The 18,673-nt window shown below is 54.7% G+C and overlaps 2 protein-coding genes across 2 annotated transcripts in view; both read right to left on the reverse strand.

Annotated features, from left to right (window-relative positions):
- Window positions 1-18,673, reverse strand: part of slc8a4a (solute carrier family 8 member 4a) — a 903,507-nt gene that overhangs the window by 492,991 nt on the left and 391,843 nt on the right.
- Window positions 1,854-18,582, reverse strand: LOC140399873 (phospholipase A and acyltransferase 3-like). The gene is made up of 2 exons (XM_072489339.1): window positions 18,313-18,582; window positions 1,854-2,267 (listed from the first exon to the last, which is right to left on the reverse strand). The coding sequence occupies exons 1-2, from the start codon at window positions 18,547-18,549 to the stop codon at window positions 2,157-2,159; spliced, it is 348 nt and encodes a 115-aa protein (XP_072345440.1). The 5' UTR covers window positions 18,550-18,582; the 3' UTR covers window positions 1,854-2,156.

An 18,673-nucleotide genomic window follows, 5' to 3' on the forward strand; every position in this document is an offset into this window, starting at 1 on the left:
CTTATCGATGCCCCTCATTATTTTATAGACCTCTATAAGATCACCCCTAAGCTTTCTACGCTTCAGGGAAATAAGTCCCAGCGTATCCAGCCCCTCCTTATAGCTCAGACCATCGAGTCCTGGCAGCATCCTCGTAAATCTCTTCCGCACTCTTTCTAGTTTAACAATATCCTTCCTGTAATAGGGTGACCAGAACTGAACACAGTATTCCACGTGTGGTCTTACCAACGTCTTGTACAACTTCAACAAGACGCCCCAACTCCTGTATTCAATATTCTGAGCAATAAAACCTCGCATGCTGAATGCCTTCTTCACCACCCTGTCCACCTGCGACTCCACCTTCAAGGAGCTGTGAACCTGTGTGAGAGTGAGTGTGTGTGAGGTGTGTATGTTGAGTGTGTGAGAGAAGGTGTGTGTGTGTGTGTATGTTGAGACTGTGTGTGTGAGAGGTGTGTGTGTGAGTACATGTTGAGAGTGTGTGTGAGGTGTGTGTGTGTGAGGTGTGTGTGTGAGTGAGTGTGAGCATGTCTGTGAGAGAGCGTGTGCGAGTGTGAGAGAGGGTGTGTGTGAGAGTGAGTGTGTGAGTATATGTTGAGAGAGTGTGTGTGAGAGAGTGTGTGTGAGAGAGAGTATGTGTGTGTTAGGGAGGGTGTGAGAGGAAATGTTGAGTGTGTGTGTGTGAGAGAGTATGTGTTGAGTGTGTGTGAGGGAGGGTGAGTGTGAGAGAGGTGTGTGAGAGAGAGGGTGTGTGAGAGAGTGTGTGTGTGTGTGAGAGAGTGTGTGTGTGTGTGTGAGAGTGTGTGTGTGAGAGAGATTGTGAGTGTGTGAGCGTGAGAGTGTGTGTGTGAGTGTGTGCGTGTGAGAGTGTGTGAGAGAGGGAGTGTGTGAGAGAGGGAGTGTGTGAGAGAGTGTGTGTGTGCGTGTGAGAGAGTGTGTGTGTGAGAGAGATTGTGAGTGTGTGAGCGTGAGAGTGTGTGTGTGAGTGAGTGTGTGCGTGTGAGAGAGGGAGTGTGTGTGAGTGAGAGAGTGCGTGGGTGAGAGTTTGTGAGAGGAGTGATAGTGTGAGAGAGGGAGTGTGTGTGAGTGAAAGTGAGTGAGTTTGTGTGAGAGTGAGAGTGTGTGAGAAAGTGAGAGTGTGAGAGGGAGTGTGTGTGATTGTGAGTGCGTGGGTGAGAATTTGTGAGAGAGTGAGTGTGATAGAGTGAGAGAGTGTGAGGGAGTGTGTGAGAGATTGTGTGAGTGAGTGAAAGTGAGTGAGTTTGTGTGAGAGTGAGAGGAGATTGTGTGAGAGTGTGTGAGTGAGAGATTGTGAGTGAGAGCAAGTAAGTGTGAGTGTTTGTGTGAGAGACTGTGTGTGTGAGTGTGAGGAGATTGTGTGAGTGTGAGATTGTGTGTGTGTGAGGAGATTGTGTGAGTGAGAGTGTGAGAGAGGGAGGAGGTTAAGAATCCAGTGTAGGGGGGAGGGTGGGGTAGGGGGGAGGGTGGGGAAGGGGGGGAGGGTGGGGAAGGGGGGGAAGGGAAGGGGAGGGTGGGGGTGGGGAGGGGGAGGGGAGGGGAAGGGGAGGGTGGGGGAGGGAGGGGAAGGGGAGGGTGGGGAAGGGGAGGGTGGGGAAGGGGAGGGTGGGGAAGGGGAGGGTGGGGGTGGGGAGGGGGAGGGGAGGGTGGGGGGAGGGGAGGGGGAGGGTGGGGGAGGGGAGGGGAAGGGGAGGGTGGGGGAGGGGGAAGGGGAGGGTGGGGGAAGGGGAGGGGGGGTGGGGAGGGGGAGGGGGGGAAGGGGGGGTGAGGAGGTTGGCAGCTCGTGGAGGTTACGTGGAGAAGACGGTTTACAAATGAAGACGCAATGACAGAATGGGTTGACACAGAGCGCCCTTTATTGATCAAAGAGAGAGAGGGGGGGGGGAAACGGGTGCGCCAAACGCAATTTATCCAGTCCCAGGTCTGACGACGGGGTGGGGGGGGGGCCTCATATCGCAGAGGCTAAAGCACTTGGAATTAGTCGAATAGCCCCCTTTCGATTATTCACCCTCGTCCGCCGCTCGTTCCCTCCCTCCCTCGCTCCTTCCCCAGGGCAGATCTTCTGGGGGAGCGTTGCAGAGGGCTCCAGGGTGTCAGTGTGCCCAGTCAGAGCCTGCCCTCACCCACCCCCGGGACAGCCATCATTCCTTCTGTTTGTCTCTTCTCTTGACGAGCTGATAGCAGAGGCCCGCTACGGCGCCCAGAGCGATCGCACCAAAGGCAGCTTTCGTAGCAAACATCACATCATCCACCTGGAGAAGGGAGAAAGAGGGGCACAGAGATTTCACAGTGAATATGTACAGCGTCCCCGCCAGACACTCCCCAACACACTGTCCCCATCAAACACTGAGCTCCCTCCACACTGTCCCCATCAAACACTGAGCTCCCTCCACACTGTCCCCATCAAACCCTGAGCTCCCTCCACACTGTCCCCATCAAACACTGAGCTCCCTCCACACTGTCCCCATCAAACACTGAGCTCCCTCCACACTGTCCCCATCAAACACTGAGCTCCCTCCACACTGTCCCCATCAAACACTGAGCTCCCTCCACACTGTCCCCATCAAACACTGAGCTCCCTCCACACTGTCCCCATCAAACACTGAGCTCCCTCCACACTGTTCCCATCAAACACTGAGCTCCCTCCACACTGTCCCCATCAAACACTCCCCTCCACACTGTCCCCATCAAACTCTGAGCTCCCTCCACACTGTCCCCATCAAACTCTGAGCTCCCTCCACACTGTCCCCATCAAACACCGAGCTCCCTCCACACTGTTCCCATCAAACACTGAGCTCCCTCCACACTGTCCCCATCAAACACTCCCCTCCACACTGTCCCCATCAAACTCTGAGCTCCCTCCACACTGTCCCCATCAAACACTGAGCTCCCTCCACACTGACCCCATCAAACACTGAGCTCCCTCCACACTGTCCCCATCAAACACTGAGCTCCCTCCACACTGTCCCCATCAAACACTGAGCTCCCTCCACACTGTCCCCGTCAAACACTGAGCTCCCTCCACACTGACCCCATCAAACACTCCCCTCCACACTGTCCCCATCAAACACTGAGCTCCCTCCACACTGACCCCATCAAACACTCCCCTCCACACTGTCCCCATCAAACACTGAGTTCCCTCCACACTGTCCACATCAAACACTGAGCTCCCTCCACACTGTCCCCATCAAACACTGAGCTCCCCCCACACTGCCCCCATCAAACACTGAGCTCCCTCCACACTGTCCCCATCAAACACTCCCTCCACACTGTCCCCATCAAACACTGAGCTCCCTCCACACTGTCCCCATCAAACACTGAGCTCCCTCCACACTGTCCCCATCAAACACTGAGCTCCCCCCACACTGTCCCCATCAAACACTGAGCTCCCTCCACACTGTCCCCATCAAACACTGAGCTCCCTCCACACTGTCCCCATCAAACACTGAGCTCCCTCCACACTGTCCCCATCAAACACTGAGCTCCCTCCACACTGTCCCCATCAAACAATGAGCTCCCTCCACACTGTCCCCATCAAACAGTCCCCTCCACACTGTCCCCATCAAACACTGAGCTCCCTCCACACTGTCCCCATCAAACACTGAGCTCCCTCCACACTGTCCCCATCAAACACTGAGCTCCCTCCACACTGTCCCCATCAAACACTGAGCTCCCTCCACACTGTCCCCATCTAACACAGAGCTCCCTCCACACTGTCCCCATCAAACACTGAGCTCCCTCCGCACTGTCCCCATCAAACACTGAGCTCCCTCCACACTGTCCCCATCAAACACTGAGCTCCCTCCACACTGTCCCCATCAAACACTGAGCTCCCTCCACACTGTCCCCATCAAACACTGAGCTCCCTCCACACTGTCCCCATCAAACACTGAGCTCCCTCCACACTGTCCCCATCAAACACTGAGCTCCCTCCACACTGTCCCCATCAAACACTGAGCTCCCTTCACACTGTCCCCATCAAACACTGAGCTCCCTCCACACTGTCCCCATCAAACACTGAGCTCCCTCCACACTGTCCCCATCAAACACTGAGCTCCCTCCACACTGTCCCCATCAAACACTGAGCTCCCTCCACACTGTCCCCATCAAACACTGAGCTCCCTCCACACTGTCCCCATCAAACACTGAGCTCCCTCCACACTGTCCCCATCTAACACCGAGCTCCCTCCACACTGTCCCCATCAAACACTGAGCTCCCTCCACACTGTCCCCATCAAACACTCCCCTCCACACTGTCCCCATCAAACACTGAGCTCCCTCCACACTGTCCCCATCAAACACTGAGCTCCCTCCACACTGTCCCCATCAAACACTGAGCTCCCTCCACACTGTCCCCATCAAACACTCCCCTCCACACTGTCCCCATCAAACACTGAGCTCCCTCCACACTGTCCCCATCAAACACTGAGCTCCCTCCACACTGTCCCCATCAAACACTGAGCTCCCTCCACACTGTCCCCATCAAACACTGAGCTCCCTCCACACTGTCCCCATCAAAAACTGAGCTCCCTCCACACTGTCCCCATCAAACACTGAGCTCCCCCCACACTGTCCCCATCAAATACTGAGCTCCCTCCACACTGTCCCCATCAAACACTGAGCTACCTCCACACTGTCCCCATCAAACACTGAGCTCCCTCCACACTGTCCCCATCAAACACTGAGCTCCCTCCTCACTGTCCCCATCAAACAATGAGCTCCCTCCACACTGTCCCCATCTAACACTGAGCTCCCTCCACACTGTCCCCATCAAACACTGAGCTCCCTCCACACTGTCCCCATCAAACACTGAGCTCCCTCCACACTGTCCCCATCAAACACTGAGCTCCCTCCACACTGTCCCCATCAAACACTGAGCTCCCTCCACACTGTCCCCATCAAACACTCCCTCCACACAGTCCCCATCAAACACTGAGCTCCCTCCACACTGTCCCCATCAAACACTGAGCTCCCTCCACACTGTCCCCATCAAACACTGAGCTCCCTCCACACTGTCCCCATCAAACACTGAGCTCCCTCCACACTGTCCCCATCAAACACTGAGCTCCCTCCACACTGTCCCCATCAAACACTGAGCTCCCTCCACACTGTCCCCATCAAACACTGAGCTCCCTCCACACTGTCCCCATCAAACAATGAGCTCCCTCCACACTGTCCCCATCAAACACTGAGCTCCCTCCACACTGTCCCCATCAAACACTGAGCTCCCCCCACACTGTCCCCATCAAACACTGAGCTCCCTCCACACTGTCCCCATCAAACACTGAGCTCCCTCCACACTGTCCCCATCAAACACTGAGCTCCCTCCACACTGTTCCCATCAAACACTGAGCTCCCTCCACACTGTCCCCATCAAACACTCCCTCCACACAGTCCCCATCAAACACTGAGCTCCCTCCACACTGTCCCCATCAAACACTGAGCTCCCTCCACACTGTCCCCATCAAACACTGAGCTCCCTCCACACTGTCCCCATCAAACACTGAGCTCCCTCCACACTGTCCCCATCAAACACTGAGCTCCCTCCACACTGTCCCCATCAAACACTGAGCTCCCTCCACACTGTCCCCATCAAACACTGAGCTCCCTCCACACTGTCCCCATCAAACACTGAGCTCCCTCCACACTGTCCCCATCAAACACTGAGCTCCCTCCACACTGTCCCCATCAAACAATGAGCTCCCTCCACACTGTCCCCATCAAACACTGAGCTCCCTCCACACTGTCCCCATCAAACACTGAGCTCCCCCCACACTGTCCCCATCAAACACTGAGCTCCCTCCACACTGTCCCCATCAAACACTGAGCTCCCTCCACACTGTCCCCATCAAACACTGAGCTCCCTCCACACTGTCCCCATCAAACACTGAGCTCCCTCCACACTGTCCCCATCAAACACTGAGCTCCCTCCACACTGTCCCCATCAAACACTGAGCTCCGTCCACACTGTCCCCATCAAACACTGAGCTCCCTCCACACTGTCCCCATCAAACACTGAGCTCCCTCCACACTGTCCCCATCAAACACTGAGCTCCCTCCACACTGTCCCCATCAAACACTGAGCTCCCTCCACACTGTCCCCATCAAACACTGAGCTCCCTTCACACTGTCCCCATCAAACACTGAGCTCCCTCCACACTGTCCCCATCAAACACTGAGCTCCCTCCACACTGTCCCCATCAAACACTGAGCTCCCTCCACACTGTCCCCATCAAACACTCCCCTCCACACTGTCCCCATCAAACACTGAGCTCCCTCCACACTGTCCCCATCAAACACTCCCCTCCACACTGTCCCCATCAAACACTGAGCTCCCTCCACACTGTCCCCATCAAACACTGAGCTCCCTCCACACTGTCCCCATCAAACACTGAGCTCCCTCCACACTGTCCCCATCAAACACTGAGCTCCCTCCACACTGTCCCCATCAAACACTGAGCTCCCTCCACACTGTCCCCATCAAACACTGAGCTCCCTCCACACTGTCCCCATCAAACACTGAGCTCCCTCCACACTGTCCCCATCAAACACTGAGCTCCCTCCACACTGTCCCCATCAAACACTCCCCTCCACACTGTCCCCATCAAACACTGAGCTCCCTCCACACTGTCCCCATCAAACACCCCCCTCCACACTGTCCCCATCAAACACTGAGCTCCCTCCACACTGTCCCCATCAAACACTGAGCTCCCTCCACACTGTCCCCATCAAACACTGAGCTCCCTCCACACTGTCCCCATCAAACACTGAGCTCCCTCCACACTGTCCCCATCAAACACTGAGCTCCCTCCACACTGTCCCCATCAAACACTGAGCTCCCTCCACACTGTCCCCATCAAACACTGAGCTCCCTCCACACTGTCCCCATCAAACACTGAGCTCCCTCCGCACTGTCCCCATCAAACACTGAGCTCCCTCCACACTGTCCCCATCAAACACTGAGCTCCCTCCACACTGTCCCCATCAAACACTGAGCTCCCTCCACACTGTCCCCATCAAACACTCCCCTCCACACTGTCCCCATCAAACACTGAGCTCCCCCCACACTGTCCCCATCAAACACTGAGCTCCCTCCACACTGTCCCCATCAAACACTGAGCTCCCTCCACACTGTCCCCATCAAACACTGAGCTCCCTCCACACTGTCCCCATCAAACACTCCCCTCAACACTGTCCCCATCAAACACTGAGCTCCCTCCACACTGTCCCCATCAAACACTGAGCTCCCTCCACACTGTCCCCATCAAACACTGAGCTCCCTCCACACTGTCCCCATCAAACACTGAGCTCCCTCCACACTGTCCCCATCAAACACTGAGCTCCCTCCACACTGTCCCCATCAAACACTGAGCTCCCTCCACACTGTCCCCATCAAACACTGAGCTCCCTCCACACTGTCCCCATCAAACACTGAGCTCCCTCCACACTGTCCCCATCAAACACTGAGCTCCCTCCACACTGTCCCCATCAAACACTGAGCTCCCTCCACACTGTCCCCATCAAATAATGAGCTCCCTCCACACTGTCCCCATCAAACAATGAGCTCCCTCCACATTGTCCCCATCAAACACTGAGCTCTCTCCACACTGTCCCCATCAAACACCGAGCTCCCTCCACACTGTCCCCATCAAACACGGAGCTCCCTCCACACTGTCCCCATCAAACACTGAGCTCCCTCCACACTATCCCCATCAAACACAGCTCCCTCCACACTGTCCCCATCAAACACTGAGCTCCATCCACACTGTCCCCATCAAACACTGAGCTCCCTCCACACTGTACCCATCAAACACTGAGCTCCCTCCACACTGTCCCCATCAAACACTGAGCTCTCTCCACACTGTCCCCATCAAACACTGAGCTCCCTCCACACTGTCCCCATCAAACACTCCCTCCACACAGTCCCCATCAAACACTGAGCTCCCTCTACACTGTCCCCATCAAACACTGAGCTCCCTCCACACTGTCCACATCAAACAATAAGCTCCCTCCACACTGTCCCCATCAAACACTGAGCTCCCTCCACACTGTTCCCATCAAACACTGAGCTCCCTCCACACTGTCCCCATCAAACACTGAGCTCCCTCCACACTGTCCCCATCAAACACTGAGCTCCCTATACACTCTCCCCATCAAACCCTGAGCTCGCTCCACACTGTCCCCATCAAACACTGAGCTCCCTCTACACTGTCCCCATCAAACACTGAGCTCCATCCACACTGTCCCCATCAAACACTCCCCTCCACACTGTCCCCATCAAACTCTGAGCTCCCTCCACACTGTCCCCATCAAACACTGAGCTCCCTCCACACTGTCCCCATCAAACACTGAGCTCCCTCCACACTGTCCCCATCAAACACTTCCCTCCACACTGTCCCCATCAAACACTGAGCTCCCTCCACACTGTCCCCATCAAACACTGAGCTCCCTATACACTCTCCCCATCAAACCCTGAGCTCGCTCCACACTGTCCCCATCAAACACTGAGCTCCCTCCACACTGTCTCCATCAAACACTGAGCTCCCTCCACACTGTCCCCATCAAACACTCCCTCCACACTGTCCCCATCAAACACTCCCAGGACAGGTACAGCACGGGGTTAGATACAGAGTAAAGCTCCCTCTGCACTGTCCCCATCAAACAGTCCCAGGACAGATACAGCACGGGGTTAGATACAGAGTAAAGCTCCCTCTACACTGTCCCCATCAAACACTCCCAGGACAGGCACAGCACGGGGTTAGATACAGAGTAAAGCTCCCTCTGCACTGTCCCCATCAAACACTCCCAGGACAGGTACAGCACGGGGTTAGATACAGAGTAAAGCTCCCTCTACACTGTCGCCATCAAACACTCCCAGGACAGGTACAGCACGGGGTTAGATACAGAGTAAAGCTCCCTCTACACTGTCGCCATCAAACAATCCCAGGACAGGCACAGCACGGGGTTAGATACAGAGTAAAGCTCCCTCTGCACTGTCCCCATCAAACACTCCCAGGACAGGTACAGCACGGGGTTAGATACAGAGTAAAGCTCCCTCTACACTGTCGCCATCAAACACTCCCAGGACAGGTACAGCACGGGGTTAGATACAGAGTAAAGCTCCCTCTACACTGTCGCCATCAAACAATCCCAGGACAGGCACAGCACGGGGTTAGATACAGAGTAAAGCTCCCTCTGCACTGTCCCCATCAAACACTCCCAGGACAGGTACAGCACGGGGTTAGATACAGAGTAAAGCTCCCTCTACACTGTCGCCATCAAACACTCCCAGGACAGGTACAGCACGGGGTTAGATACAGAGTAAAGCTCCCTCTACACTGTCGCCATCAAACACTCCCAGGACAGGTACAGCACGGGGTTAGATACAGAGTAAAGCTCCCTCTGCACTGTCCCCATCAAACACTCCCAGGACAGGTACAGCACGGGGTTAGATACTGAGTAAAGCTCCCTCGACACTGTCCCCCATCAAACACTCCCAGGACAGGTACAGCACGGGGTTAGATACAGAGTAAAGCTCCCTCTACACTGTCCCCATCAAACACTCCCAGGACAGGTACAGCACGGGGTTAGATACAGAGTAAAGCTCCCTCTACACTGTCCCCATCAAACACTCCCAGGACAGGTACAGCACGGGGTTAGATACAGAGTAAAGCTCCCTCTACACTGTCCCCATCAAACACTCCCAGGACAGGTACAGCACGGGGTTAGATACAGAGTAAAGCTCCCTCTACACTGTCCCCATCAAACACTCCCAGGACAGGTACAGCACGGGGTTAGATACAGAGTAAAGCTCCCTCTACACTGTCCCCATCAAACACTCCCAGGACAGGTACAGCACGGGGTTAGATACAGAGTAAAGCTCCCTCTACACTGTTGCCATCAAACAATCCCAGGACAGGCACAGCACGGGGTTAGACACAGAGTAAAGCTCCCTCTGCACTGTCCCCATCAAACACTCCCAGGAGAGGTACAGCACGGGGTTAGATACAGAGTAAAGCTCCCTCTACACTGTCGCCATCAAACACTCCCAGGACAGGTACAGCACGGGGTTAGATACAGAGTAAAGCTCCCTCTACACTGTCGCCATCAAACACTCCCAGGACAGGTACAGCACGGGGTTAGATACAGAGTAAAGCTCCCTCTGCACTGTCCCCATCAAACACTCCCAGGACAGGTACAGCACGGGGTTAGATACTGAGTAAAGCTCCCTCGACACTGTCCCCCATCAAACACTCCCAGGACAGGTACAGCACGGGGTTAGATACAGAGTAAAGCTCCCTCTACACTGTCGCCATCAAACACTCCCAGGACAGGTACAGCACGGGGTTAGATACAGAGTAAAGCTCCCTCTACACTGTCCCCATCAAACACTCCCAGGACAGGTACAGCACGGGGTTAGATACAGAGTAAAGCTCCCTCTACACTGTCCCCATCAAACACTCCCAGGACAGGTACAGCACGGGGTTAGATACAGAGTAAAGCTCCCTCTACACTGTCCCCATCAAATACTCCCAGGACAGGTACAGCACGGGGTTAGATACAGAGTAAAGCTCCCTCTACACTGTCCCCATCAAACACTCCCAGGACAGGTACAGCACGGGGTTAGATACAGGGTAAAGCTCCCTCTTCACTGTCCCCATCAAACACTCCCAGGACAGGTACAGCGCGCAGTTAGATACAGAGTAAAGCTCCCTCTACACTGTCCCCATCAAACACTCCCAGGACAGGTACAGCACGGGGTTAGATACAGAGTAAAGCTCCCTCTACACTGTCCCCATCAAACACTCCCAGGACAGGTCCAGCACGGGGTTAGATACAGAGTAAAGCTCCCTCTACACTGTCCCCATCAAACACTCCCAGGACAGGTACAGCACGGGGTTAGATACAGAGTAAAGCTCCCTCTACACTGTCCCCATCAAACACTCCCAGGACAGGTACAGCACGGGGTTAGATACAGAGTAAAGCTCCATCTACACTGTCCCCATCAAACACTCCCAGGACAGGTACAGCACGGGGTTAGATACAGAGTAAAGCTCCCTCTACACTGTCCCCATCAAACACTGAGCTCCCTCCACACTGTCCCCATCAAACACTGAGCTCCCTCCACACTGTCCCCATCAAACACTGAGCTCCCTCCACACTGTCCCCATCAAACAATGAGCTCCCTCCACACTGTCCCCATCAAACACTGAGCTCCCTCCACACTGTCCCCATCAAACACTGAGCTCCCCCCACACTGTCCCCATCAAACACTGAGCTCCCTCCACACTGTCCCCATCAAACACTGAGCTCCCTCCACACTGTCCCCATCAAACACTGAGCTCCCTCCACACTGTCCCCATCAAACACTGAGCTCCCTCCACACTGTCCCCATCAAACACTCCCTCCACACAGTCCCCATCAAACACTGAGCTCCCTCCACACTGTCCCCATCAAACACTGAGCTCCCTCCACACTGTCCCCATCAAACACTGAGCTCCCTCCACACTGTCCCCATCAAACACTGAGCTCCCTCCACACTGTCCCCATCAAACACTGAGCTCCCTCCACACTGTCCCCATCAAACACTGAGCTCCCTCCACACTGTCCCCATCAAACACTGAGCTCCCTCCACACTGTCCCCATCAAACACTGAGCTCCCTCCACACTGTCCCCATCAAACACTGAGCTCCCTCCACACTGTCCCCATCAAACAATGAGCTCCCTCCACACTGTCCCCATCAAACACTGAGCTCCCTCCACACTGTCCCCATCAAACACTGAGCTCCCCCCACACTGTCCCCATCAAACACTGAGCTCCCTCCACACTGTCCCCATCAAACACTGAGCTCCCTCCACACTGTCCCCATCAAACACTGAGCTCCCTCCACACTGTCCCCATCAAACACTGAGCTCCCTCCACACTGTCCCCATCAAACACTGAGCTCCCTCCACACTGTCCCCATCAAACACTGAGCTCCCTCCACACTGTCCCCATCAAACACTGAGCTCCCTCCACACTGTCCCCATCAAACACTGAGCTCCCTCCACACTGTCCCCATCAAACACTGAGCTCCCTCCACACTGTCCCCATCAAACACTGAGCTCCCTCCACACTGTCCCCATCAAACACTGAGCTCCCTTCACACTGTCCCCATCAAACACTGAGCTCCCTCCACACTGTCCCCATCAAACACTGAGCTCCCTCCACACTGTCCCCATCAAACACTGAGCTCCCTCCACACTGTCCCCATCAAACACTCCCCTCCACACTGTCCCCATCAAACACTGAGCTCCCTCCACACTGTCCCCATCAAACACTCCCCTCCACACTGTCCCCATCAAACACTGAGCTCCCTCCACACTGTCCCCATCAAACACTGAGCTCCCTCCACACTGTCCCCATCAAACACTGAGCTCCCTCCACACTGTCCCCATCAAACACTGAGCTCCCTCCACACTGTCCCCATCAAACACTGAGCTCCCTCCACACTGTCCCCATCAAACACTGAGCTCCCTCCACACTGTCCCTATCAAACACTGAGCTCCCTCCACACTGTCCCCATCAAACACTGAGCTCCCTCCACACTGTCCCCATCAAACACTCCCCTCCACACTGTCCCCATCAAACACTGAGCTCCCTCCACACTGTCCCCATCAAACACCCCCCTCCACACTGTCCCCATCAAACACTGAGCTCCCTCCACACTGTCCCCATCAAACACTGAGCTCCCTCCACACTGTCCCCATCAAACACTGAGCTCCCTCCACACTGTCCCCATCAAACACTGAGCTCCCTCCACACTGTCCCCATCAAACACTGAGCTCCCTCCACACTGTCCCCATCAAACACTGAGCTCCCTCCACACTGTCCCCATCAAACACTGAGCTCCCTCCACACTGTCCCCATCAAACACTGAGCTCCCTCCGCACTGTCCCCATCAAACACTGAGCTCCCTCCACACTGTCCCCATCAAACACTGAGCTCCCTCCACACTGTCCCCATCAAACACTGAGCTCCCTCCACACTGTCCCCATCAAACACTCCCCTCCACACTGTCCCCATCAAACACTGAGCTCCCCCCACACTGTCCCCATCAAACACTGAGCTCCCTCCACACTGTCCCCATCAAACACTGAGCTCCCTCCACACTGTCCCCATCAAACACTGAGCTCCCTCCACACTGTCCCCATCAAACACTCCCCTCAACACTGTCCCCATCAAACACTGAGCTCCCTCCACACTGTCCCCATCAAACACTGAGCTCCCTCCACACTGTCCCCATCAAACACTGAGCTCCCTCCACACTGTCCCCATCAAACACTGAGCTCCCTCCACACTGTCCCCATCAAACACTGAGCTCCCTCCACACTGTCCCCATCAAACACTGAGCTCCCTCCACACTGTCCCCATCAAACACTGAGCTCCCTCCACACTGTCCCCATCAAACACTGAGCTCCCTCCACACTGTCCCCATCAAACACTGAGCTCCCTCCACACTGTCCCCATCAAACACTGAGCTCCCTCCACACTGTCCCCATCAAATAATGAGCTCCCTCCACACTGTCCCCATCAAACAATGAGCTCCCTCCACATTGTCCCCATCAAACACTGAGCTCTCTCCACACTGTCCCCATCAAACACCGAGCTCCCTCCACACTGTCCCCATCAAACACGGAGCTCCCTCCACACTGTCCCCATCAAACACTGAGCTCCCTCCACACTATCCCCATCAAACACAGCTCCCTCCACACTGTCCCCATCAAACACTGAGCTCCATCCACACTGTCCCCATCAAACACTGAGCTCCCTCCACACTGTACCCATCAAACACTGAGCTCCCTCCACACTGTCCCCATCAAACACTGAGCTCTCTCCACACTGTCCCCATCAAACACTGAGCTCCCTCCACACTGTCCCCATCAAACACTCCCTCCACACAGTCCCCATCAAACACTGAGCTCCCTCTACACTGTCCCCATCAAACACTGAGCTCCCTCCACACTGTCCACATCAAACAATAAGCTCCCTCCACACTGTCCCCATCAAACACTGAGCTCCCTCCACACTGTTCCCATCAAACACTGAGCTCCCTCCACACTGTCCCCATCAAACACTGAGCTCCCTCCACACTGTCCCCATCAAACACTGAGCTCCCTATACACTCTCCCCATCAAACCCTGAGCTCGCTCCACACTGTCCCCATCAAACACTGAGCTCCCTCTACACTGTCCCCATCAAACACTGAGCTCCATCCACACTGTCCCCATCAAACACTCCCCTCCACACTGTCCCCATCAAACTCTGAGCTCCCTCCACACTGTCCCCATCAAACACTGAGCTCCCTCCACACTGTCCCCATCAAACACTGAGCTCCCTCCACACTGTCCCCATCAAACACTTCCCTCCACACTGTCCCCATCAAACACTGAGCTCCCTCCACACTGTCCCCATCAAACACTGAGCTCCCTATACACTCTCCCCATCAAACCCTGAGCTCGCTCCACACTGTCCCCATCAAACACTGAGCTCCCTCCACACTGTCTCCATCAAACACTGAGCTCCCTCCACACTGTCCCCATCAAACACTCCCTCCACACTGTCCCCATCAAACACTCCCAGGACAGGTACAGCACGGGGTTAGATACAGAGTAAAGCTCCCTCTGCACTGTCCCCATCAAACAGTCCCAGGACAGATACAGCACGGGGTTAGATACAGAGTAAAGCTCCCTCTACACTGTCCCCATCAAACACTCCCAGGACAGGCACAGCACGGGGTTAGATACAGAGTAAAGCTCCCTCTGCACTGTCCCCATCAAACACTCCCAGGACAGGTACAGCACGGGGTTAGATACAGAGTAAAGCTCCCTCTACACTGTCGCCATCAAACACTCCCAGGACAGGTACAGCACGGGGTTAGATACAGAGTAAAGCTCCCTCTACACTGTCGCCATCAAACAATCCCAGGACAGGCACAGCACGGGGTTAGATACAGAGTAAAGCTCCCTCTGCACTGTCCCCATCAAACACTCCCAGGACAGGTACAGCACGGGGTTAGATACAGAGTAAAGCTCCCTCTACACTGTCGCCATCAAACACTCCCAGGACAGGTACAGCACGGGGTTAGATACAGAGTAAAGCTCCCTCTACACTGTCGCCATCAAACAATCCCAGGACAGGCACAGCACGGGGTTAGATACAGAGTAAAGCTCCCTCTGCACTGTCCCCATCAAACACTCCCAGGACAGGTACAGCACGGGGTTAGATACAGAGTAAAGCTCCCTCTACACTGTCGCCATCAAACACTCCCAGGACAGGTACAGCACGGGGTTAGATACAGAGTAAAGCTCCCTCTACACTGTCGCCATCAAACACTCCCAGGACAGGTACAGCACGGGGTTAGATACAGAGTAAAGCTCCCTCTGCACTGTCCCCATCAAACACTCCCAGGACAGGTACAGCACGGGGTTAGATACTGAGTAAAGCTCCCTCGACACTGTCCCCCATCAAACACTCCCAGGACAGGTACAGCACGGGGTTAGATACAGAGTAAAGCTCCCTCTACACTGTCCCCATCAAACACTCCCAGGACAGGTACAGCACGGGGTTAGATACAGAGTAAAGCTCCCTCTACACTGTCCCCATCAAACACTCCCAGGACAGGTACAGCACGGGGTTAGATACAGAGTAAAGCTCCCTCTACACTGTCCCCATCAAACACTCCCAGGACAGGTACAGCACGGGGTTAGATACAGAGTAAAGCTCCCTCTACACTGTCCCCATCAAACACTCCCAGGACAGGTACAGCGCGCAGTTAGATACAGAGTAAAGCTCCCTCTACACTGTCCCCATCAAACACTCCCAGGACAGGTACAGCACGGGGTTAGATACAGAGTAAAGCTCCCTCTACACTGTCCCCATCAAACACTCCCAGGACAGGTCCAGCACGGGGTTAGATACAGAGTAAAGCTCCCTCTACACTGTCCCCATCAAACACTCCCAGGACAGGTACAGCACGGGGTTAGATACAGAGTAAAGCTCCCTCTACACTGTCCCCATCAAACACTCCCAGGACAGGTACAGCACGGGGTTAGATACAGAGTAAAGCTCCATCTACACTGTCCCCATCAAACACTCCCAGGACAGGTACAGCACGGGGTTAGATACAGAGTAAAGCTCCCTCTACACTGTCCCCATCAAACACTCCCAGGACAGGTACAGCACGGGGTTAGTTACAGAGTAAAGCTCCGTCTACGCTGTCCCCATCAAACACTCCCAGGACAGGTACAGCACGGGGTCAGATACAGAGTGCTCCCTCCTACACTGTCCCCATCAAACACTCCCAGGACAGGTACAGCACGGGGTCAGATACAGAGTGCTCCCTCCTACACTGTCCCCATCAAACATTCCCAGGACAGGTACAGCACGGGGTGAGATACAGAGTAAAGCTCCCTCTACACTGTCCCCATCAAACACTCCCAGGACAGGTACAGCACGGGGTTAGATACAGAGTAAAGCTCCCTCTACACTGTCCCCATCAAACACTCCCAGGACAGGTACAGCACGGGGTTAGATACAGAGTAAAGCTCCCTCTACACTGTCCCCATTAAACACTCCCAGGACAGGTACAGCAAGGGGTTAGATACAGAGTAAAGCTCCCTCTACACTGTCCCCATTAAACACTCCCAGGACAGGTACAGCTCGGGGTTAGATACAGAGTAAAGCTTCCTCTACACTGTCCCCATCAAACACTCCCAGGACAGGTACAGCACGGGGTTAGATACAGAGTAAAGCTCCCTCTACACTGTCCCCATCAAACACTCCCAGGACAGGTACAGCACGGGGTTAGATACAGAGTAAAGCTCCCTCTACACTGTCCCCATCAAACACTCCCAGGACAGGTACAGCACGGGGTTAGATACAGGGTAAAGCTCCCTCTTCACTGTCCCCATCAAACACTCCCAGGACAGGTACAGCGCGCGGTTAGATACAGAGTAAAGCTCCCTCTACACTGTCCCCATCAAACACTCCCAGGACAGGTACAGCACGGGGTTAGATACAGAGTAAAGCTCCCTCTACACTGTCCCCATCAAACACTCCCAGGACAGGTACAGCACGGGGTTAGATACAGAGTAAAGCTCCATCTACACTGTCCCCATCAAACACTCCCAGGACAGGTACAGCACGGGGTTAGATACAGAGTAAAGCTCCCTCTACACTGTCCCCATCAAACACTCCCAGGACAGGTACAGCACGGGGTTAGTTACAGAGTAAAGCTCCCTCTACGCTGTCCCCATCAAACACTCCCAGGACAGGTACAGCACGGGGTCAGATACAGAGTGCTCCCTCCTACACTGTCCCCATCAAACATTCCCAGGACAGGTACAGCACGGGGTGAGATACAGAGTAAAGCTCCCTCTACACTGTCCCCATCAAACACTCCCAGGACAGGTACAGCACGGGGTTAGATACAGAGTAAAGCTCCCTCTACACTGTCCCCATCAAACACTCCCAGGACAGGTACAGCACGGGGTTAGATACAGAGTAAAGCTCCCTCTACACTGTCCCCATTAAACACTCCCAGGACAGGTACAGCAAGGGGTTAGATACAGAGTAAAGCTCCCTCTACACTGTCCCCATTAAACACTCCCAGGACAGGTACAGCTCGGGGTTAGATACAGAGTAAAGCTTCCTCTACACTGTCCCCATCAAACACTCCCAGGACAGGTACAGCACGGGGTTAGATACAGAGTAAAGCTCCCTCTACACTGTCCCCATCAAACACTCCCAGGACAGGTCCAGCACGGGGTTAGATACAGAGTAAAGCTCCCTCTACACTGTCCCCATCAAACACTCCCAGGACAGGTACAGCACGGGGTTAGATACAGAGTAAAGCTCCCTCTACACTGTCCCCATCAAACACTCCCAGGACAGGTACAGCACGGGGTTAGATACAGAGTAAAGCTCCCTCTACACTGTCCCCATCAAACACTCCCAGGACAGGTACAGCACGGGGTTAGATACAGAGTAAAGCTCCCTCTACACTGTCCCCATCAAACACTCCCAGGACAGGTACCGCACGGGGTCAGATACAGAGTGCTCCCTCCTACACTGTCCCCATCAAACATTCCCAGGACAGGTACAGCATGGGGTTAGATACAGAGTAAAGCTCCCTCTACACTGTCCCCATCAAACACTCCCAGGACAGGTACAGCACGGGGGTAAAGCTCCCCCTCACCGCCGTGCTGGAGGCAGGTTTCGGGGTTTGGATAGGGTGTGGGTGAGTGCGTTCTGACCTGTCCGGATTTTGCCACTCCGTATCGCAGGTCAGTGACAAAGTGCTCGCAGTTCGCCGAGGTGACACTGTAATCGACTTCATCGCCGACCCGATCCTCCGCATCCTTGATCATCTGGTAAATCGGCCGCACCCCGTATTTGCCGTCAAAGATGTTGTTGACCCGGTAATTATCGTTTCCGACGACCCGACTGAGCAGCTCCTTCCTGATGTGGGCCTTCTCCGCAAAGACAGACATTAAACTGGCGGCACCCGCATCGCACAGCTCGCCTGGGTGACAGCGGAATAACACAACGTCACTGAGAGACGGAGCGAGGGGAGGGAGAGAGAGAGAGGGAGGGAGGGAGGGAGAAAGAGGGGGG

The sequence above is a fragment of the Scyliorhinus torazame genome, chromosome 24 (genome assembly GCF_047496885.1).
Source record: "Scyliorhinus torazame isolate Kashiwa2021f chromosome 24, sScyTor2.1, whole genome shotgun sequence".
Classification (NCBI taxonomy): Eukaryota; Metazoa; Chordata; class Chondrichthyes; order Carcharhiniformes; family Scyliorhinidae; genus Scyliorhinus; species Scyliorhinus torazame.

Excerpts from the sequence above, each read along its gene's own strand:
- LOC140399873 (XM_072489339.1), bottom strand. The coding sequence starts at position 18,549 with ATGTCTGTCTTTGCGGAGAAGGCCCACATCAGGAAGGAGCTGCTCAGT. Across the intron at positions 2,268-18,312 it reads GAGTGGCAAAATCCGGACAG|GTGGATGATGTGATGTTTGC; the intron begins GTCAGAACGCAC and ends TCCCTTCTCCAG.